Raw genomic sequence first — 24,490 nt, forward strand, 5'->3', positions numbered from 1 at the left:
GGAACGGAAAGATAGCTAATTTCGGAAGATTTTCGTCGGTATTGTTGCGTTCGGGATCGGCGTAGTTAGATTCAACACCGCATCGAAGATCGAAGAGCTCCGGTGCCCTTCGGGGTAGTTTTTCGATCCCCCGTCGGGGCCTGGTCGGCCCGACCACGTGCTGAACAACGCCGATGGAACGGACCCCGTTCCGTTTCTGCCCCAAATGCCACAATAAATACCCCTATACAGACCAACACTTGGTCTGTAACCTGTGCCTGTCACCTGAGCACAGCGAAGACACTTGCGAGGCCTGTCGTGCGTTCCGGTCCCGAAAAACTCTCCGAGACCGTCGAGACAGAAGACTTCAGATGGCGTCCGCGCCGACAGCCCACCGGGAGTTCGAGGAACAAGAAGAGGAGGGATCCTTTTCGATCCAAGAATCGGACTCCGAAGGATTCGACGATACACAAACCGTGAGTAAGACGTCGAAAACCACACAGAGGAAGATTTACAAGGCCCAGGGGACGCCACTGCCTTCAGGCCATGGCTCCACCCATAAATTCGGTGACCGACCGTCGGCACCGAAAAAGGCCCAAACAGTGCCGAGATCGTCCGACTCCGGTCGAGACACCGGCACGCAGCCTTCTCGGGACCGAGAAAGTGCTGGAGACAAGCCTCGACACCGAGATACCGGTGTGGACACGGCTCGACGCCGAGACAGCGGCACCGAAGAAGATCGACGCCGAGAGGTTTCGGCCCCGAAAATGAAAAAAGTCACCTCGGAGCCGAAAAAACACGCAGACAGGGTTTCGATCCCGAAACAAACTGCAAGCGACCCAGCTTCAGGCTCTTATACAGAAGAGCACTCGCTAACCTCCCAAATGCAAAAGCATAGGTTTGAGGAAGAGCTACAATCAACTGATGTGGACCATACGCAAAAGCGTATTTTCATACAGCAGGGGACAGGTAAAATAAGCACCCTTCCCCCCATTAGAAGAAAGAGAAGGTTGGAGTTCCAAACTGAACAGACACCACAACCAAAAGTGGTGAAAAGAGTTACCCCACCACCCTCTCCTCCGCCCGTGATTAACGTCTCACCAGCACAAACTCCATCACACTCCCCAGCTCACACCACCATAAGTCAGGGTGACCAAGATCAAGACGCATGGGACCTATACGACGCCCCAGTGTCAGATAACAGCCCGGAGGCATACCCTACGAAGCCATCTCCACCAGAGGACAGCACCACGTATTCTCAAGTGGTGGCTAGAGCAGCACAATTTCACAACGTAAGCCTCCACTCAGAACAGGTCGAGGATGATTTTTTATTCAACACACTCTCCTCCACCCACAGCTCATACCAAAGCCTGCGTATGCTCCGGCACGCAAAAGAAATCTTTAAGGAGCCGGTCAAAAGTAGGGCAATTACACCAAGGGTGGAAAAAAAGTATAAGGCGCCTCCTACAGACCCGGTTTTCATCACTACACAGCTGCCACCAGACTCTGTCGTTGTAGGAGCAGCTAGGAAAAGGGCCAACTCCCACACATCTGGAGATGCACCACCCCCAGATAAAGAAAGCCGCAAGTTCGATGCAGCTGGTAAGAGAGTCGCAGCACAAGCTGCAAACCAGTGGTGCATCGCGAACTCCCAGGCACTACTTGCACGCTATGACAGAGCCCACTGGGACGAGATGCAACATCTCATTGAACATCTGCCCAAGGACTTACAAAATAGGGCAAAACAAGTGGTTGAGGAGGGACAGACCATTTCCAACAACCAGATCCGCTCCTCCATGGACGCTGCAGATACAGCTGCACAGACAATTAATACATCTGTAACTATCAGAAGGCATGCATGGCTCCGAACGTCTGGATTTAAACCAGAGATTCAACAAGCAGTTCTCAATATGCCTTTTAACGAAAAAGAACTGTTCGGTCCAGAAGTGGACACAGCGATTGAGAAACTCAAAAAAGATACGGACACTGCCAAAGCCATGGGCGCACTCTACTCCCCGCAGAGCAGAGGGAATTACAGCACATTCCGTAAAACACCCTTTCGAGGGGGGTTTCGGGGGCAGAGCACACAAGCCAGCACCTCACAAGCAACACCGTCCAGTTACCAGGGACAGTATAGAGGAGGTTTTCGGGGACAATATAGAGGAGGGCAATTCCCTAGGAATAGAGGAAGATTTCAGAGCCCCAAAACCCCTACTACTAAACAGTGACTCACATGTCACTCACCCCCTCCACACAACACCATTGGGGGGAAGAATAAGTCATTATTACAAAGCATGGGAGGAAATCACTACAGACACTTGGGTTCTAGCAATTATCCAACATGGTTATTGCATAGAATTTCTACAATTCCCTCCAAACATACCACCAAAAGCACAAAATTTGACAACACACCATTCCAATCTCCTGGAGATAGAAGTGCAGGCACTATTGCAAAAGAATGCAATCGAATTAGTGCCAAACACACAAATAAACACAGGAGTTTACTCACTGTACTTTCTGATACCAAAGAAGGACAAAACGCTGAGACCAATCCTAGACCTCAGAGTAGTGAACACTTTCATCAAATCAGACCACTTTCACATGGTCACACTACAAGAAGTATTGCCATTGCTAAAACTACACGACTACATGGCAACTTTAGACCTCAAGGATGCTTATTTCCATATACCAATACACCCATCACACAGGAAATACCTAAGGTTTGTATTCAAGGGAATACATTACCAATTCAAGGTACTGCCTTTCGGATTAACAACCGCACCAAGAGTCTTTACCAAATGTCTAGCGGTAGTCGCTGCACACATAAGAAGGCAGCAAATACATGTGTTCCCATATCTAGACGACTGGCTAATCAAGGCCCATTCGTTAATAGAGTGCTCAAATCACACAAATCATATCATACAAACCCTCTTCAAACTAGGGTTCACCGTCAATTTCACAAAATCCAAAATTCTGCCGCGCAAGGTACAACAATACCTGGGAGCCATAACAGACACATCAAAAGGAGTAGCCACTCCAAGTCCACAAAGAATTCAAAATTTCAATACCATCATACAACGCATGTATCCAACACAAAGAATACAAGCAAAGATGATATTACAACTCCTAGGCATGATGTCTTCATGCATAACCATTGTCCCAAACGCAAGACTGCACATGAGGCCCTTACAACAGTGCCTAGCATCACAATGGTCACAAGCACAGGGTCACCTTCTAGATCTGGTGTTAATAGACCGCCAAACTTACCTCTCTCTTCTGTGGTGGAACAACATAAATTTAAACAAAGGGCGGCCTTTCCAAGACCCAGTGCCACAATACGTAATAACAACAGATGCTTCCATGACAGGGTGGGGAGCACACCTCGATCAACACAGCATACAAGGACAATGGAACGTACATCAAACAAAACTGCATATAAATCACCTAGAACTTCTAGCAGTTTTTCAAGCACTAAAAGCTTTCCAGCCAATAATAGTTCACAAATACATTCTCGTCAAAACAGACAACATGACAACAATGTATTATCTAAACAAGCAAGGGGGGACGCACTCCACGCAGTTAAGCCTGCTAGCACAAAAGATTTGGCGTTGGGCAATTCACAACCAAATTCGCCTAATAGCACAATTTATACCAGGGATCCAAAATCAACTCGCAGACAATCTCTCTCGAGATCACCAACAGGTCCACGAATGGGAAATTCACCCCCAAATTCTGAACACTTATTTCAAACTCTGGGGAACACCTCAGATAGACTTGTTTGCGACAAAGGAGAACGCAAAATGCCAAAACTTCGCATCCAGATACCCACACAAACAGTCCCAAGGCAATGCCCTATGGATGAACTGGTCAGGGATATTTGCTTACGCTTTTCCTCCTCTCCCTCTCCTTCCTTACCTGGTAAACAAACTCAGTCAAAACAAACTCAAACTCATATTAATAGCACCAACTTGGGCAAGGCAACCCTGGTACACAACGCTGCTAGACCTATCAGTAGTACCCTGCATCAAATTGCCCAACAGGCCAGATCTGTTGACACAACACAACCAAAAGATCAGACACCCAGATCCAGCATCGCTGAATCTAGCAATCTGGCTCCTGAAATCCTAGAATTCGGGCACTTACAACTTACCCAAGAATGTATGGAAGTCATAAAACAAGCCAGAAGGCCATCCACCAGGCACTGCTATGCAAGTAAATGGAAGAGGTTTGTTTGCTACTGCCATATTAATCAAATACAACCATTACACACAACTCCAGAACATGTAGTGGGTTACTTGCTTCACTTACAAAAATCTAACCTGGCTTTCTCTTCCATTAAAATACACCTTGCAGCAATATCTGCATACCTGCAGACTACCTATTCAACTTCCCTATATAAGATACCAGTCATTAAAGCATTCATGGAGGGCCTTAGGAGAATTATACCACCAAGAACACCACCTGTTCCTTCATGGAACCTAAATGTTGTCCTAACTAGACTTATGGGTCCACCTTTTGAACCCATGCACTCCTGCGAAATACAGTTCCTAACCTGGAAGGTGGCATTTCTCATCGCCATTACTTCCCTAAGAAGAGTAAGCGAGATTCAGGCGTTTACAATACAGGAACCTTTTATACAACTACACAAGAATAAGGTCGTCCTAAGGACCAATCCTAAATTTTTGCCAAAGGTTATTTCACCGTTCCATCTAAATCAAACAGTGGAACTTCCAGTGTTCTTTCCACAGCCAGATACCGTAGCTGAAAGGGCACTACATACATTAGATGTCAAAAGAGCATTGATGTATTACATTGACAGAACAAAAAACATCAGAAAGACTAAACAACTATTTATTGCATTTCAAAATCCTCATGCAGGAAACCCAATATCAAAACAAGGTATAGCCAGATGGATAGTTAAATGCATCCAAATATGCTACCTTAAAGCTAAACGACAGCTGCCCATTACACCAAGGGCACACTCAACCAGAAAGAAAGGTGCTACCATGGCCTTTCTAGGAAACATCCCAATGCAAGAAATATGTAAGGCAGCCACATGGTCTACGCCTCACACATTCACCAAGCACTACTGTGTAGACGTGTTATCCGCACAACAAGCCACAGTAGGTCAAGCCGTACTAAGAACATTATTTCAAACTACTTCCACTCCTACAGGCTGATCCACCGCTTTTGGGGAGATAACTGCTTACTAGTCTATGCAAAACATGCGTATCTACAGCGACAGATGCCATCGAACTGAAAATGTCACTTACCCAGTGTACATCTGTTCGTGGCATCAGTCGCAGTAGATTCGCATGTGCCCACCCGCCTCCCCGGGAGCCTGTAGCCGTTTGGAAGTTACCTTCAACTATTTATATATGTATCATCTCAACCTTAAATAGGTGCATACTTAGTCACTCCATTGCATGGGCACTATTACTACAATTCAACTCCTACCTCACCCTCTGCGGGGAAAAACAATCGAAGATGGAGTCGACGCCCATGCGCAATGGAGACAAAAGGAGGAGTCACTCGGTCCCGTGACTCCAAAGACTTCTTCGAAGAAAAACAACTTGTAACACTCCGGCCCAACACCAGATGGCGAGCTATTGCAAAACATGCGAATCTACTGCGACTGATGCCACGAACAGATGTACACTGGGTAAGTGACATTTTCATTACAACACATCGCTACGCATAAGACGGTTTGAGACCTGGGGCGTTACGGAGGGTTGTTTTTTAGTTTGAGGGGGTGGTTGAAACATTGGGTAACAGAAGGGCGGATTAATGGCTGGAACTGTGACTTCCTAGATATCGCATTAAATTGATGATTACACAAATCAATCGTGCACATGCAACAAGATTGATATGACTGCCATTTCTGTAATGTGTTGATGATTTCTTGGGTATAAAACCCAATACAATTGTGTTATTAAAAAATCATTACTTTGCATCACCATTTGCTCTGGAGAGATTGAATACAGTTTCCATCAACTGTGTTTATTGTAGTTTACTTAGTTGTTGCGCCGAAGCCATGTTGGGCATCTTGCGAATAAACAACCCAAAGAATGCGCTGTACCAATTCTGGGTCTAAAAAAAATTAAATGCTCATTAGGATATTAAGAATATTGGAATCTTAATTTCACTAAAGACCTGGAACTGAGCTCATCAATTTTAGCACCATGATGATTCCAGGGGCAGACCTTTTGTCTTATTTCTCAGTAACTATACTGACTGAATATCTCTGAACCAAGATTGAGGCTATATTTGGTAGCAGGGTGTCTTTTGGCAACTTGATGGTGGCAACAATTTGGAACTAATGTGGCTAATGCGAGTAAGGTTCTCAGCCTTATTAACATTCTGTACTAAGAAGTGACTACAATGTCTACTAAAGTCCTCCAGGCTGATTAAAGATGTCTGTTACTTTCTCTCAGTGCACAGATTGCATGTTAGTGTGTACTTTGGCACCCATATATTAAAAGCCGTTTTGAATTCTGTTACTGCGGCCCAATCCCTGATTTATTTCCTTTCTGTGAAATGTGAATCACTTGTGAGCTGTCTCCAGTCAGGAGTTCCTTGCTCATGAATCCTTGCGTTAGACCAACACCCCAGCTAGTGTATACTCACTGCTTCCACTTTATTTTCTCTTTTATCTGTGGCTCCTCCAGGAAATCGCCAAACGATGAGGATGTTGCTTCACATTTAGAGCATGTAGCTGGAACAACCTGCATACAGGAAGAACTGCTTGACCTCCGCTTCCAAGTCTCGCCACAAGCCTTTTTTCAGGTGTGTTTCAAGATGCGTTGATGATTGTAGTGGGTTTACAGTGGTCCCAGGTGCATCTAAATGGACTTTGAAGAACCGCTTATTCAGGCGTGGTATTTTATTCCATAATAGATGTTCGACTCCTCCCCATCTGCAGTCCTCATACAACAAAGTGCAGTATTGTAGTCCTAAAACAGTAATTTTCAAAGGCTCACAGAGAACTGAAGTAATTTCTCATTGGACTGAGTTTTCTTACCCCTCTACTCCTAAAGTGTCACCTCCTTGAGAACTCTTTTGTGTGCTTTGCAGCGTATTTTATAACAGAAATAATCCTAATGTTATGTTAGGACCCTGTGCTATCCACAGACTGCTGCTTTTGTCAGTAGCACACGTTGCTACTTGCTTTGTTGTCTCTGCTTCAGCCACAAAAGAGTGCATTGTTTACTTTGCAGGCTTTGGCAAAGAACATAATAAAGAATGTAGAAGGCACTCAGCTCTGAAAGAAAAGTGAATAAATAAAGGTTGCATACATCAGCCATGGGAGGGTGGGGTGAAGAAGTTTATTTATAGATCAACATAGCTGAAAAGGGCACATTTGTCAGAGAAGAGAAAACAGTTGTGTCCATACTTCATTAAAAAGTCACTTGAAAGTTTACTCCTGCCTTGCTAGTCTGCCCTGTTATCTGCTGTCTAAAATACAGCACAAGTTCTTTATTCCCTTGACCTGTCTTTGCTCTAAAGTCCAGTAGGCTGTCGCTGCCATTGAAAAACAAATGTTTGTCATTGAAATGATAAAAACATTTCCATGGCCAAAATATTAACAAGGTAAATGTTTCCTTGCCCTTTCTGTGGCGCACACACCACCTTTTAACAATTTAATTTGACAGTAAATACCTTATATAATAGCCCTCGTGACGTTCTTTCCATGCGGCACCTATTGTTCTAACAAGAACAATATTTAGAGCAATAAACGGATGATTCTGAATAGCGGACATGTTTTTCACCAAGGGATTCCGAATTACTTCTGATCACGAGACATAAGCTTGAGTTGCCTAGGCTGTCACTCTGAACCACAATTTATAAATACCCCCTTTACTCACCGTTCCCATCTACAATTTTATGTTTAGTATGCCTTCTTGTTTCATTTTCCCCACTGTAATCACTTGTGCATCCGTCCTCTCTGAAATCCATGTCAGTGCAACTTTTAATTCCCTGTCACCACTTTGCAGCAGAGACCTGCAGCTGACTGGGAATTTCACGGTTGGCAAAGACGGATTACCAATGTTCTGCCACGTCACTCAGGTTTTTGAGGGAGAAAAGGGAAGGCAAGTCTGCCAGCTCTTTTTTTCACCATTTTGCTGGGATCTCTAGAGAGCCAGTAAACCGCAGGATAGCAGTGATTAACTGTATTTGTAATCTCTTACTCACTCGGACTCTGAGAGCCATGCATAACCGATAGAATTATAGATGGTCAACAGTGAATTACTAGGATGTTTTTCACCTAAAGGTTCTGACTGACATCAAATGGATAACAAGCCTGAAGTTTGAGTTGTCTGTGATGTCAGTCAGAGCCTGGGATGAAAAAAACTCTGTTATTCTCTTTTAACCCATCTGTAATGTTATGTGGCATATGGCCCCCTCAGTTATCTTGTCCGTGCTTTCAACATGTATTCAAGGGCAGAGGAGTTAAAAATAATAAACAACCACAACAACCTGGCCTCCTGCTGCCCACCACCACCGCCTTTGATATATACATTCCCCTCTTTGACACAGACCCTCCCCATTCTCGAAATTAATAAATAAGTACATTACCTTCTGCCACCCACCCCACCACCCTTGAAAAAACTCTTCCTTTGCATCTCCAAATATTTAAAATAAGAAAAAGAATACCTGGCTGTAAGGAAATGCCTCCTTGGCATGGTTACCCCCTGACTTTTTGCCTTTGCTGATGCTATGTTTTGAATTGAAAGTGTGCTGAGGCCTGCTAACCAGGCCCCAGCACCAGTGTTCTTTCCCTAACCTGTACTTTTGATTCCACAATTGGCACACCCTGGCATCCAGATAAGTCCCTTGTAAGTGGTACCCCTGGTACCAAGGGCCCTGATGCCAAGGAAGGTCTCTAAGGGCTGCAGCATGTCTTATGCCACCCTGGAGACCCCTCACTCAGCACAGACACACTGCTTGCCAGCTTGTGTGTGCTGGTGAGAACAAAACGAGTAAGTCGACATGGCACTCCCCTCAGGGTGCCATGCCAGCCTCTCACTGCCTATGCAGGTATAGATAAGTCACCCCTCTAGTAGGCCTTACAGCCCTAAGGCAGGGTGCACTATACCATAGGTGAGGGCACCAGTGCATGAGCACTGTGCCCCTACAGTGTCTAAGCAATACCTTAGACATTGTAAGTGCAGGGTAGCCATAAGAGTATATGGTCTGGGAGTCTGTTTTACACGAACTCCACAGCACCATAATGGCTACACTGAAAACTGGGAAGTTTGGTATCAAACTTCTCAGCACAATAAATGCACACTGATGCCAGTGTACATTTTATTGTAAACTACACCCCAGAGGGCACCTTCGAGGTGCCCCCTGAAACCTTAACCGACTATCTGTGTAGGCTGACTGGTTCCAGCAGCCTGCCACACTAGAGACATGTTGCTGGCCCCATGGGGAGAGTGCCTTTGTCACTCTGAGGCCAGTAACAAAGCCGGCACTGGGTGGAGATGCTAACACCTCCCCCAGACAGGAGCTGTAACACCTGGCGGTGAGCCTCAAAGGCTCACCCCTTTGTCACAGCACCGCAGGACACTCCAGCTTAGTGGAGTTGCCCGCCCCCTCTGGCCACGGCCCCCACTTTTGGCGGCAAGGCTGGAGGAAACAAAGAAAACAACAAGGAGGAGTCACTGGCCAGTCAGGACAGCCCCTAAGGTGTCCTGAGCTGAGGTGACTCTAACTTTTAGAAATCCTCCATCTTGCAGATGGAGGATTCCCCCAATAGGATTAGGGATGTGACCCCCTCCCCTTGGGAGGAGGCACAAAGAGGGTGTACCCACCCTCAGGGATAGTAGCCATTGGCTACTAACCCCCCAGACCTAAACACGCCCTTAAATTTAGTATTTAAGGGCTCCCCTGAACCTAAAACTTTAGATTCCTGAAACTACAAGAAGAAGAGGACTGCTGAGCTGAAAAACCCCTGCAGAGGAAGAACAGAAGACACCAACTGCTTTGGCTCCAGACTTACCGGCCTGTCTCCTGCCTTCCAAAGAAACCTGCTCCAGCGACGCTTTCCAAGGGACCAGCGACCTCTGAATCCTCTGAGGACTGCCCTGCTTCGAGAAAGACAAGAAACTCCCGAGGACAGCTGCCCTGCTCCAAAAGAACTGCAACTTTGTTTCAAGTAGCAGATTTAAAGACCCCTGCAACTCCCCGCAAAAAGCGTGAGACTTGCAACACTGCACCCGGCGACCCCGACTCGACTGGTGGAGAAACAACGCTTCAGGGAGGACCCTCCGGCGACTCTACGACTGTGAGTAACCAAAGTTGTCCCCCCTGAGCCCCCACAGTGACGCCTGCAGAGGGAATCCCGAGGCTCCCCCTGACCGCGACTGCCTGAACTCCATTTCCCGACGGCTGGAAAAGACCCTGCACCCGCAGCCCCCAGCACCTAAAGAAACGGAACTCCTGTGCAGGAGTGACCCCCAGGAGGCCCTCCCCCTTGCCCAGGTGGTGGCTACCCCAAGGAGCCCCCCCCTTGCCTGCCTGCAACGCTAAAGAGATCCCTTGATCTCTCATTGAAAACCATTACAAACCTGACGCGTGTTTGCACACTGCACCCGGCCGCCCCCGCGCTGCTGAGGGTGTACTTTTTGTGCTGACCTGTGTCCCCCCCGGTGCCCTACAAAACCCCCCTGGTCTGCCCTCCGAAGACGCGGGTACTTACCTGCTGGCAGACTGGAACCGGGGCACCCCCTTCTCTCCATTAAAGCCTATGCGTTTTGGGCACCTCTTTGACCTCTGCACCTGACCAGCCCTGAGCTGCTGGTGTGGTAACTTTGGGGTTGCTCTGAACCCCCAGCGGTGGGCTACCTTGGACCAAAAACTGAAACCTGTAAGTGACTTACTTACCTGTGAAAACTAACATTACTTTACCTCCCCCAGGAACTGTGAAAATTGCACTGTGTCCACTTTTAAAACAGCTTATTGTGTTTTATGTGAAAAGTATACATGCTAATGAAATGATTCAAAGTTCCTAAAATACTTACCTGCAATACCTTTCAAATGAGATATTACATGTAAAATTTGAACCTGTGGTTCTTAAAATAAACTAAGAAAAGATATTTGTCCATAACAAAACCTATTGGCTGGATTTGTCTCTGAGTGTGTGTTCCTCATTTATTGCCTGTGTGTATGTACAACAAATGCTTAACACTACTCCTTGGATAAGCCTACTGCTCGACCACACTACCACAAAATAGAGCATTAGTATTATCTCTTTTTGCCACTATCTTACCTCTAAGGGGAACCCTTGGACTCTGTGCATACTATTCCTTACTCTGAAATAGTGCATACAGAGCCAACTTCCTACACTGGCTTTTTGCCCTCCTCTCCAACCCCCAAACTGAAAAATAGATATCTGTCCCCCCGCAGCTCACTCCGTGCCCCTGTCCACCATCCCGCCTCCTCCGAACCCCTAGGTGCGCTCCAGCCAGCCCTGCACTAGGGGTCGCTCTGAGAGCTGCTCGTCTGTGTGGGTTGATTTCTCCTCTCAGTGCAGGGTTGAGACCCACCTAATGAGGAAGAGGTTGGCTGGTGCAGGAATAGTGCCATCTGCGTTCTCCTTCACGTTCCTGGAAACCCAAGAGAAGGAGGGTTGCCGGTGATGTAAAGAACCAACCACCATTCCACCACCAAAGTTGGATCTGTGGAAATCTGGGCAAAGCAGCACAACAAATAATGGTTAACCAGTTTGGTTACCTCTGTTCTGCTACCAATGATTAAGGTAAGTAGTGAGCCTACTACTTACCTAAATCATTGGTAATAGCAAGTAGGTACCTGATGAAAAAGCATGCCTTTGGAAGTGGGTAATGGTCACCTCCTTATTAAAGAAATATCTTCACATGGGCTATTGGAGACCAAATGTTTCCAATCTTGCTCTCCGGTAACTTCATATAGACAAGGACACGATTTCCTGCCACCAAGTACTAGGGCTCCTTATTTTGTTAATTCGCAGACAGGTTGTAGTCATAAGCATTTGTGCGCCCATACATTTTACCATCTGCCCCTCATCACTCCATCCTTCCCTTATTTCTTTAGTGCTGTAAACCAGGAAAGTGTTTGTGATATGTTTTGCCGGAAAGCTCGAACGTCTGCCTCACTACTCAACTTCTGTCTTGTTTGCTTGTTGTATTGTCTATTTCTCTAACCATCTAGATCCCCAAGCCTCTAGCCAAGTGTAAGTGGTGTATGTTTTTTTAAAGTTTCTATTCAGAGATCTTAAGTGATCCCAGCCTGAGCAGTCAAAAAGCCGTATGGTTTCCTTTGCACTCTGGTAATAGATATTTTCCATTTCCACTATGAATTCATGACTGTAAGTAGCAGAATTTACAGGATAAAAAGCAAAACTGAGTGATCCAACCATACCTGACACAGCACAACATCTCAGATAAATCAGAGTACTGCTGTGTGTTCAGGAAAACTTGATGTTACTAAATTATCTCCATTGTGACGTTTAAAGATTATAACACTGCTTTATTACCTATAAGAGCTTGCGCCCATCTACGCAGTGTCAGGAGATATCAATGGTTTTAAAGGAATGCAGTGTTTTGATCTATGTTGTTTTCCTTCCTCTCTGTTTTAACCAAGCTGTTTGATGTGACCAAAAACCATAGGTGAACAACCAAGCGGCTGAAGTCCTGTACTCGACAATTGTGGATTGGGCTGAACTGAGTCCAGCAAGCACAGTGCTCGATGTCTGCTGTGGCACGGGCACAATAGGCATTTCCCTGGCCAAGGTGAGGGGTAGTCATCTTATATTGTGGAATAAGTGAAATTACTGAATGCCTTATCAGCTGAAGATGTTAAACACACAGACTGTGTTTGAATGTATTGTTTTGCAGTATGGGCAGGGCATGGCACCCTCTAGCAAAGGAAGTCTGTTCTTTCACAAATCACCTCTCATGCCTGGAATTTGGAGGATGTTAAATACTGTGGTTTCCTTTCCTTCCTGAGCACCTGTGTTTTTAGGCTGTCCTATTAAACTAGCATGTTTCAGGAGCTCCTGCCAACTTTACTTGGTGAAATGCTACATTTTTTTGTTAGCTGCTAAGTTGAAAGGTCATCTCTGCACAGCTGCCCCTTTGTAGATTATTTTTTTTTCTTCTTTTTTCCGTCTGACTTTCTTTTTCCTAACTGTGGTGGAGGAAAGCAGTGATGGCCGATCGCTGGATCTTGTAGAAACGTTCTCGGAGGACTCTAAGCCTAAGTCTTCCTGGAGGGTTTAATGGCATTCATCAACTTATCAAAGAATGCATAAAGTCAAATGTTAGACACTGTTTTGAAATTTTGTGATAATTAGATGTACACAAGCAATCTTCTGACTGATCCTCCTAATATGCATTAGATTCAAGCTACCAAGTCAGATGCCGGTTTCCAAAATCCAGTGCACAACAGTTTCCCATTTTGAAATCTCAGGAGGCCTACCAGCAGAAGCGGCACACAGCAATGCACAGCAGGCCCTTTGCCCCGCCACTATTTTTGAACTCTAGCAGTAAGGCACCCACTTCCTATCAGGAAAGCCACTTAACCCCACCTCCTACAGATAAGCTTACTTACCATCCCCTGGGGCAGTGAAGTGGGTGCTTCTTTGACCCAGCATCACAAGATCCTGTGAACCAAGGGGCACTGAGGCAGGATGTGGCAAGAAGTTGATGGGAGGTCTACTTTTCCATGAAACCGCCGGCATATGCACCACACTGTGGGTAAGGCAAATAGTCTAGACAAGAGGTTGGCCACAGATCAAAAAAACGGCATTGTTTGGAAATTGGAAATGAAAGAACACTTGAGGTATAGCAGACCTACTTGGGGTGAAACATTGGCAGAGCTGTCCTTGATGTGCTACACAAATGTAATTACAATACTGCGTCTGATGCGCAGGGCACTGCCTTTAGATGCAGCATTTTCTACTTTCTGACCACTTATGTAGAGCAAACACATCATGGCCATGGTACCAGCTAGCAGCTTCTTTAAGCAAGAATTCACAAGTCCAAATAGGTTTTAAGGCACAGAAGACAAAGAGTGGAAGCTCCCTACATATTCAGACCACAAAGCAGCAGTGTTCTTTTGACCTGTGGAAGATTTCTTCCTTTCCGAACACTAAGACACCTCACATGCTTGCAGCATACATACCAAACACAGCAAATGTAATGCAGAGCAAAACTGTCCTTCAAACAGGCGTCAATGTCTGAAAATACAGTACAATTTTTTTTGTGATGCCTAGTTCTGGGCTTGTCAATGTACGTATTTATTTGGGTGCTTTAAAAAAAATATGTTTCTTGGTCTTCTCGCTTCCTTCGAAACCCTCGGTTTCCCCTTCTATATTTCCACTTTGTTTCTTCCTTCTTTCCTTTTTAGGTTGCAAGCGCTGTGACCTGTTGTAAATATTGTGAGCTTTTAACCATGCCCATCACTTTCACTCGTTCGCGGGCTTGACTTTCAAAAATCACTTGATATTGTTGGTAATTGCTTTACGTTTGTCCTGCCTTGAGGCTGTTCTTGTCGTGCCTTGCAGACTGCCCCTGTTACATGGATTATTGCATGATTGCCAAAATACTTCAGTGTGGGTGAACTTTTCTTTATTTTTTTATTTTAATTTTTTTGCCTCTCCCCTTCATGCTGCACGGCGGCCATGTCGCTCACAGCTCGAACAGGCACAACAGCATGAACTCAGTAGGCGGTATTGAAGAGCTGGTCATATTGTTCAGTCATTGTAAGGAAATGCCTCCTTGGCATGGTTGCCCCCTGACTTTTTGCCTTTGCTGATGCTATGTTTGCAATTGAAAGTGTGCTGAGGCCTGCTAACCAGGCCCCAGCACCAGTGTTCTTTCCCTAACCTGTACTTTTGTATCCACAATTGGCAGACCCTGGCATCCAGATAAGTCCCTTGTAACTGGTACTTCTAGTACCAAGGGCCCTGATGCCAAGGAAGGTCTCTAAGGGCTGCAGCATGTCTTATGCCACCCTGGAGACCTCTCACTCAGCACAGACACACTGCTTGCCAGCTTGTGTGTGCTAGTGAGGACAAAACGAGTAAGTCGACATGGCACTCCCCTCAGGGTGCCATGCCAGCCTCTCACTGCCTATGCAGTATAGGTAAGCCACCCCTCTAGCAGGCCTTACAGCCCTAAGGCAGGGTGCACTATACCATAGGTGAGGGTACCAGTGCATGAGCATGGTACCCCTACAGTGTCTAAACAAAACCTTAGACATTGTAAGTGCAGGGTAGCCATAAGAGTATATGGTCTGGGAGTCTGTCAAACACGAACTCCACAGCACCATAATGGCTACACTGAAAACTGGGAAGTTTGGTATCAAACTTCTCAGCACAATAAATGCACACTGATGCCAGTGTACATTTTATTGTAAAATACACCACAGAGGGCACCTTAGAGGTGCCCCCTGAAACTTAACCGACTATCTGTGTAGGCTGACTAGTTTTAGCAGCCTGCCACAAACCGAGACATGTTGCTGGCCCCATGGGGAGAGTGCCTTTTTCACTCTGAGGCCAGTAACAAAGCCTGCACTGGGTGGAGATGCTAACACCTCCCCCAGGCAGGAGATGTCACACCTGGCGGTGAGCCTCAAAGGCTCACCTCCTTTGTGCCAACCCAGCAGGACACTCCAGCTAGTGGAGTTGCCCGCCCCCTCCGGCCAGGCCCCACTTTTGGCGGCAAGGCCGGAGAAAATAATGAGAAAAACAAGGAGGAGTCACTGGCCAGTCAGGACAGCCCCTAAGGTGTCCTGAGCTGAGGTGACTCTAACTTTTAGAAATCCTCCATCTTGCAGATGGAGGATTCCCCCAATAGGGTTAGGATTGTGTCCCCCTCCCCTTGGGAGGAGGCACAAAGAGGGTGTACCCACCCTCAGGGCTAGTAGCCATTGGCTACTAACCCCCCAGACCTAAACACGCCCTTAAATTTAGTATTTAAGGGCTACCCTGAACCCTAGAAAATTAGATTCCTGCAACTACAAGAAGAAGGACTGCCCAGCTGAAAACCCCTGCAGCGGAAGACCAGAAGACGACAACTGCCTTGGCTCCAGAAACTCACCGGCCTGTCTCCTGCCTTCCAAAGATCCTGCTCCAGCGACGCCTTCCAAAGGGACCAGCGACCTCGACATCCTCTGAGGACTGCCCCTGCTTCGAAAAGACAAGAAACTCCCGAGGACAGCGGACCTGCTCCAAAAAGACTGCAACTTTGTTTCAAGAAGCAGCTTTAAAGAACCCTGCAAGCTCCCCGCAAGAAGCGTGAGACTTGCAACACTGCACCCGGCGACCCCGACTCGGCTGGTGGAGATCCGACACCTCAGGAGGGACCCCAGGACTACTCTGATACTGTGAGTACCAAAACCTGTCCCCCCTGAGCCCCCACAGCGCCGCCTGCAGAGGGAATCCCGAGGCTTCCCCTGACCGCGACTCTTTGAACCTAAAGTCCCGACGCCTGGGAGAGACCCTGCACCCGCAGCCCCCAGGACCTGAAGGACCGGACTTTCACTGGAGGAGTGACCCCCAGGAGTCCCTCTCCCTTGCCCAAGTGGAGGTTTCCCCGAGGAATCCCCCCCCTTGCCTGCCTGCAGCGCTGAAGAGATCCCGAGATCTCTCATAGACTAACATTGCGAACCCGACGCTTGTTTCTACACTGCACCCGGCCGCCCCCGCGCCGCTGAGGGTGAAATTTCTGTGTGGACTTGTGTCCCCCCCGGTGCCCTACAAAACCCCCCTGGTCTGCCCTCCGAAGACGCGGGTACTTACCTGCAAGCAGACCGGAACCGGGGCACCCCCTTCTCTCCATTCTAGCCTATGTGTTTTGGGCACCACTTTGAACTCTGCACCTGACCGGCCCTGAGCTGCTGGTGTGGTGACTTTGGGGTTGCTCTGAACCCCCAACGGTGGGCTACCTTGGACCAAGAACTAAGCCCTGTAAGTGTCTTACTTACCTGGTTAACCTAACAAATACTTACCTCCCCTAGGAACTGTGAAAATTGCACTGTGTCCACTTTTAAAACAGCTATTTGTCAATAACTTGAAAAGTATACATGCAATTTTGATGATTTGGAGTTCCTAAAGTACTTACCTGCAATACCTTTCGAATGAGATATTACATGTAGAATTTGAACCTGTGGTTCTTAAAATAAACTAAGAAAAGATATTTTTCTATATAAAAAACCTATTGGCTGGATTTGTCTCTGAGTGTGTGTACCTCATTTATTGTCTATGTGTATGTACAACAAATGCTTAACACTACTCCTTGGATAAGCCTACTGCTCGACCACACTACCACAAAATAGAGCATTAGTATTATCTATTTTTACCACTATTTTACCTCTAAGGGGAACCCTTGGACTCTGTGCATGCTATTCCTTACTTTGAAATAGCACATACAGAGCCAACTTCCTACATTGGTGGATCAGCGGTGGGGTACAAGACTTTGCATTTGCTGGACTACTCAGCCAATACCTGATCACACGACAAATTCCAAAATTGTCATTAGAAATTGATTTTTGCAATTTGAAAAGTTTTCTAAATTCTTAAAAGACCTGCTAGGGCCTTGTGTTAGATCCTGTTTAGCATTTCTTTTAGAGTTTTTAAAAGTTTGTAAAAGTTTGAATTAGATTCTAGAACCAGTTGTAGATTCTTAAAAAGTATTCCAACTTTTAGAAGCAAAATGTCTAGCACAGATGTGACTGTGGTGGAACTCGACACCACACCTTACCTCCATCTTAAGATGAGGGAGCTAAGGTCACTCTGTAAAATAAAGAAAATAACAATGGGCCCCAAACCTACCAAAATACAGCTCCAGGAGCTTTTGGCAGAGTTTGAAAAGGCCAACCCCTCTGAGGGTGGCAACTCAGAGGAAGAGGATAGTGACTTGGAGGAAAATTCCCCCCTACCAGTCCTATCTAGGGAGAACAGGGTCCCTCAAACCCTGACTCCTAAAATAATAGTCAGAGATGCTGGTTCCCTCACAGGAGAGACCAACACCTCTGAAATCACTGAGGATAGCCCCAGTGAAGAGGACATCCAGTTAGCCAGGATGGCCAAAAGATTGGCTTTGGAAAGACAGATCCTAGCCATAGAGAGGCAAAGACAAGAGATGGGCCTAGGACCCATCAATGGTGGCAGCAACATAAATAGGGTCAGAGATTCTCCTGACATGTTGAAAATCCCTAAAGGGATTGTAACTAAATATGAAGATGGTGATGACATCACCAAATGGTTCACAGCTTTTGAGAGGGCTTGTGTAACCAGAAAAGTGAACAGATCTCACTGGGGTGCTCTCCTTTGGGAAATGTTCACAGGAAAGTGTAGGGATAGACTCCTCACACTCTCTGGACAAGATGCAGAATCTTATGACCTCATGAAGGGTACCCTGATTGAGGGCTTTGGATTCTCCACTGAGGAGTACAGGATTAGGTTCAGGGGGGCTCAAAAATCCTCGAGCCAGACCTGGGTTGACTTTGTTGACTACTCAGTGAAAACACTAGATGGTTGGATTCAAGGCAGTGGTGTAAGTAATTATGATGGGCTGTACAATTTATTTGTGAAAGAACACCTGTTAAGTAATTGTTTCAATGATAAACTGCATCAGCATCTGGTAGACCTAGGACCAATTTCTCCCCAAGAATTGGGAAAGAAGGCGGACCATTGGGTCAAGACAAGGGTGTCCAAGACTTCAACAGGGGGTGACCAAAAGAAAGGGGTCACAAAGACTCCCCAGGGGAAGGGTGATGAGACAACCAAAACTAAAAATAGTAAAGAGTCTTCTACAGGCCCCCAAAAACCTGCACAGGAGGGTGGGCCCAGAGCCTCTTCACAAAACAATGGGTACAAGGGTAAAAACTTTGATCCCAAAAAGGCCTGGTGTCATAGCTGTAAACAGCATGGACACCAAACTGGAGACAAGGCCTGTCCCAAGAAAGGTTCCACTCCAAACTCCCATCCAGGTAACACTGGTATGGCTAGTCTCCAAGTGGGATCAACAGTGTGCCCAGAGCAAATCAGGGTCCACACTGAAGCTACTCTAGTTTCTGAGGGTGGGGTGGATTTAGCCACACTAGCTGTCTGGCCGCCTAACATGCAAAAATACAGACAGCAACTCTTAATTAATGGGACTAGAATAGAGGGCCTGAGGGATACAGGTGCCAGTGTCACCATGGTGACAGAGAAACTGGTTTCCCCTGGCCAATACCTGACTGGAAAAACTTACACAGTCACCAACGCTGACAATCAGAGAAAAGTACATCCCATGGCAATGGTTACTTTAGAATGGGGAGGGGTCAATGGCCTGAAACAGGTGGTGGTCTCCTCAAATATCCCAGTGGACTGTCTGCTTGGAAATGACCTGGAGTCCTCAGCATGGGCTGAGGTAGAACTAAAAACCCATGCAGCAATGCTGGGTATCCCTGAACTGGTGTGTGTGAAAACAAGAGCACAGTGCAAGGCACAGGGTGAACAAGTAGAGCTGGAGTCTGGAAGAATGGCCCAGCCTACCAAGAGGAAAGGAAAGTCAGTTGGGAAACCAACTGCAACACAGCAAAAGAAAGGGAACCTCTCTTCTCAGGAAGAAGTTCTGCCCTCTGAGGGAACTGAGCCTTTGGAGCTTGAACCTTATCAGGTTGAGCTCTTAGGCCCAGGGGGACCCTCAAGGGAGGAGCTGTGTAAGGGACAAGAAACCTGTCCCTCTCTTGAAGGCCTTAGGCAGCAAGCTGCTGAAGAGTCCAAAGGCAAGAAAAATGGAACGCATAGGGTCTATTGGGAAGATGGACTCCTGTCCACTGAGGCCAGAGACCCCAAACCTGGTGCCACTAGGAGAGTGGTAGTGCCTCAGCTGTTCAGGAAGTTCATCCTAACATTGGCCCATGACATTCCCCTTGCTGGACATTTGGGACAAACCAAGACGTGGGAGAGGTTAGTCAACCACTTCTACTGGCCCAATATGTCCAACATGGTTAAGGAGTTTTGCCTCTCCTGCCCCACCTGTCAAGCCAGTGGTAAGACAGGTGGGCATCCAAAGGCCCCCCTCATTCCACTTCCAGTGGTGGGGGTGCCCTTTGAAAGAGTGGGTGTGGACATAGTTGGTCCACTAGAACCTCCCACAGCCTCAGGAAATATGTATATCCTGGTAGTAGTGGATCATGCTACCAGGTATCCTGAAGCTATTCCCCTTAGGTCGACTACTGCCCCTGCAGTAGCCAAGGCCCTCATTGGTATCTTTACCAGAGTGGGTTTCCCTAAGGAGGTGGTGTCTGACAGAGGTACCAACTTCATGTCAGCATACCTAAAGCACATGTGGAATGAGTGTGGAGTGACTTATAAATTCACTACACCATACCATCCACAAACTAATGGCTTGGTTGAGAGATTCAACAAGACATTAAAAGGCATGATCATGGGGCTCCCAGAAAAACTCAAAAGGAGATGGGATGTCCTCTTGCCATGCCTGCTTTTCGCTTACAGAGAGGTGCCACAGAAGGGAGTAGGATTCTCACCCTTTGAACTTCTGTTTGGTCATCCTGTAAGGGGACCACTTGCCCTTGTTAAAGAAGGCTGGGAGAGACCTCTCCACGAGCCTAAACAGGACATAGTGGACTATGTACTTGGCCTTCGCTCTAGAATGGCAGAGTACATGGAAAAGGCAACCAAAAACCTTGAGGCCAGCCAACAGCTCCAGAAGTTTTGGTATGACCAAAAGGCTGCACTGGTTGAGTTCCAACCAGGGCAGAAAGTCTGGGTTCTGGAGCCTGTGGCTCCCAGGGCACTCCAGGACAAATGGAGTGGCCCTTACCCAGTACTAGAAAGGAAGAGTCAGGTCACCTACCTGGTGGACCTGGGCACAAGCAGGAGCCCCAAGAGGGTGATCCATGTGAACCGCCTTAAGCTCTTCCATGACAGGGCTGATGTGAATCTGTTGATGGTAACAGATGAGGATCAGGAAGCAGAGAGTGAACCTCTCCCTGATCTTCTGTCATCAGACCCAAAAGATGGCACAGTAGATGGAGTGATCTACTCAGACACCCTCTCTGGCCAACAGCAAGCTGATTGTAGGAGAGTCCTACAACAGTTTCCTGAACTCTTCTCCTTAACCCCTGGTCAGACACACCTGTGTACCCATGATGTGGACACAGGAGACAGCATGCCTGTCAAGAACAAAATCTTTAGACAGTCTGACCATGTTAAGGAAAGCATCAAGGTGGAAGTCCACAAGATGCTGGAATTGGGAGTAATTGAGCGCTCTGACAGCCCCTGGGCTAGCCCAGTGGTCTTAGTCCCCAAACCTCACACCAAAGATGGAAAGAAAGAGATGAGGTTTTGTGTGGACTACAGAGGGCTCAATTCTGTCACCAAGACAGATGCCCATCCAATTCCAAGAGCTGATGAGCTCATTGATAAATTAGGTGCTGCCAAATTTCTAAGTACCTTTGACTTGACAGCAGGGTACTGGCAAATAAAAATGGCACCTGGAGCAAAAGAAAAGACAGCATTCTCCACACCTGATGGGCATTATCAGTTTACTGTTATGCCCTTTGGTCTAAAGAATGCCCCTGCCACCTTCCAAAGGTTGGTGAATCAAGTCCTTGCTGGCTTGGAGTCCTTTAGCACAGCTTATCTTGATGATATTGCTGTCTTTAGCTCCACCTGGCAGGATCACCTGGTCCACCTGAGGAAGGTTTTGAAGGCTCTGCAATCTGCAGGCCTCTCTATCAAGGCATCCAAATGCCAGATAGGGCAGGGAACTGTGGTTTACTTGGGACACCTTGTAGGTGGAGGCCAAGTTCAGCCACTCCAACCCAAGATCCAGACTATTCTGGACTGGGTAGCTCCAAAAACCCAGACTCAAGTCAGGGCATTCCTTGGCTTGACTGGGTATTACAGGAGGTTTGTGAAGGGATATGGATCCATTGTGACAGCCCTCACTGAACTCACCTCCAAGAAAATGCCCAAGAAAGTGAACTGGACTGTGGAATGCCAACAGGCCTTTGACACCCTGAAACAGGCAATGTGCTCAGCACCAGTTCTAAAAGCTCCAGATTATTCTAAGCAGTTCATTGTGCAGACTGATGCCTCTGAACATGGGATAGGGGCAGTTTTGTCCCAAACAAATGATGATGGCCTTGACCAGCCTGTTGCTTTCATTAGCAGGAGGTTACTCCCCCGGGAGCAGCGTTGGAGTGCCATTGAGAGGGAGGCCTTTGCTGTGGTTTGGTCCCTGAAGAAGCTGAGACCATACCTCTTTGGGACTCACTTCCTAGTTCAAACTGACCACAGACCTCTCAAATGGCTGATGCAAATGAAAGGTGAAAATCCTAAACTGTTGAGGTGGTCCATCTCCCTACAGGGAATGGACTTTATAGTGGAACACAGACCTGGGACTGCCCATGCCAATGCAGATGGCCTTTCCAGGTTCTTCCACTTAGAAAATGAAGACTCTCTTGGGAAAGGTTAGTCTCATCCTCTTTCGTTTGGGGGGGGGTTGTGTAAGGAAATGCCTCCTTGGCATGGTTGCCCCCTGACTTTTTGCCTTTGCTGATGCTATGTTTGCAATTGAAAGTGTGCTGAGGCCTGCTAACCAGGCCCCAGCACCAGTGTTCTTTCCCTAACCTGTACTTTTGTATCCACAATTGGCAGACCCTGGCATCCAGATAAGTCCCTTGTAACTGGTACTTCTAGTACCAAGGGCCCTGATGCCAAGGAAGGTCTCTAAGGGCTGCAGCATGTCTTATGCCACCCTGGAGACCTCTCACTCAGCACAGACACACTGCTTGCCAGCTTGTGTGTGCTAGTGAGGACAAAACGAGTAAGTCGACATGGCACTCCCCTCAGGGTGCCATGCCAGCCTCTCACTGCCTATGCAGTATAGGTAAGCCACCCCTCTAGCAGGCCTTACAGCCCTAAGGCAGGGTGCACTATACCATAGGTGAGGGTACCAGTGCATGAGCATGGTACCCCTACAGTGTCTAAACAAAACCTTAGACATTGTAAGTGCAGGGTAGCCATAAGAGTATATGGTCTGGGAGTCTGTCAAACACGAACTCCACAGCACCATAATGGCTACACTGAAAACTGGGAAGTTTGGTATCAAACTTCTCAGCACAATAAATGCACACTGATGCCAGTGTACATTTTATTGTAAAATACACCACAGAGGGCACCTTAGAGGTGCCCCCTGAAACTTAACCGACTATCTGTGTAGGCTGACTAGTTTTAGCAGCCTGCCACAAACCGAGACATGTTGCTGGCCCCATGGGGAGAGTGCCTTTTTCACTCTGAGGCCAGTAACAAAGCCTGCACTGGGTGGAGATGCTAACACCTCCCCCAGGCAGGAATTGTCACACCTGGCGGTGAGCCTCAAAGGCTCACCTCCTTTGTGCCAACCCAGCAGGACACTCCAGCTAGTGGAGTTGCCCGCCCCCTCCGGCCAGGCCCCACTTTTGGCGGCAAGGCCGGAGAAAATAATGAGAAAAACAAGGAGGAGTCACTGGCCAGTCAGGACAGCCCCTAAGGTGTCCTGAGCTGAGGTGACTCTAACTTTTAGAAATCCTCCATCTTGCAGATGGAGGATTCCCCCAATAGGGTTAGGATTGTGTCCCCCTCCCCTTGGGAGGAGGCACAAAGAGGGTGTACCCACCCTCAGGGCTAGTAGCCATTGGCTACTAACCCCCCAGACCTAAACACGCCCTTAAATTTAGTATTTAAGGGCTACCCTGAACCCTAGAAAATTAGATTCCTGCAACTACAAGAAGAAGGACTGCCCAGCTGAAAACCCCTGCAGCGGAAGACCAGAAGACGACAACTGCCTTGGCTCCAGAAACTCACCGGCCTGTCTCCTGCCTTCCAAAGATCCTGCTCCAGCGACGCCTTCCAAAGGGACCAGCGACCTCGACATCCTCTGAGGACTGCCCCTGCTTCGAAAAGACAAGAAACTCCCGAGGACAGCGGACCTGCTCCAAAAAGACTGCAACTTTGTTTCAAGAAGCAGCTTTAAAGAACCCTGCAAGCTCCCCGCAAGAAGCGTGAGACTTGCAACACTGCACCCGGCGACCCCGACTCGGCTGGTGGAGATCCGACACCTCAGGAGGGACCCCAGGACTACTCTGATACTGTGAGTACCAAAACCTGTCCCCCCTGAGCCCCCACAGCGCCGCCTGCAGAGGGAATCCCGAGGCTTCCCCTGACCGCGACTCTTTGAACCTAAAGTCCCGACGCCTGGGAGAGACCCTGCACCCGCAGCCCCCAGGACCTGAAGGACCGGACTTTCACTGGAGGAGTGACCCCCAGGAGTCCCTCTCCCTTGCCCAAGTGGAGGTTTCCCCGAGGAATCCCCCCCTTGCCTGCCTGCAGCGCTGAAGAGATCCCGAGATCTCTCATAGACTAACATTGCGAACCCGACGCTTGTTTCTACACTGCACCCGGCCGCCCCCGCGCCGCTGAGGGTGAAATTTCTGTGTGGACTTGTGTCCCCCCCGGTGCCCTACAAAA

General features: G+C 47.5%; 1 protein-coding gene across 4 annotated transcripts in view; it reads left to right on the top strand.

Annotated features, from left to right (window-relative positions):
* The window catches only part of TRMT2A (tRNA methyltransferase 2 homolog A), a 65,574-nt gene that overhangs the window by 27,991 nt on the left and 13,093 nt on the right, over window positions 1-24,490 (top strand). For all 4 annotated transcript variants that reach the window (XM_069215279.1, XM_069215276.1, XM_069215278.1 and 1 more), the window contains exons 7-8: window positions 6,648-6,765; window positions 12,630-12,752. In XM_069215279.1, coding sequence (XP_069071380.1) covers window positions 6,648-6,765; window positions 12,630-12,752 — 241 coding nt within the window. The remainder of the gene's footprint in view (window positions 1-6,647; window positions 6,766-12,629; window positions 12,753-24,490) is intronic.

This window comes from Pleurodeles waltl, chromosome 11, assembly GCF_031143425.1.
Source record: "Pleurodeles waltl isolate 20211129_DDA chromosome 11, aPleWal1.hap1.20221129, whole genome shotgun sequence".
Classification (NCBI taxonomy): domain Eukaryota; kingdom Metazoa; phylum Chordata; class Amphibia; order Caudata; family Salamandridae; genus Pleurodeles; species Pleurodeles waltl.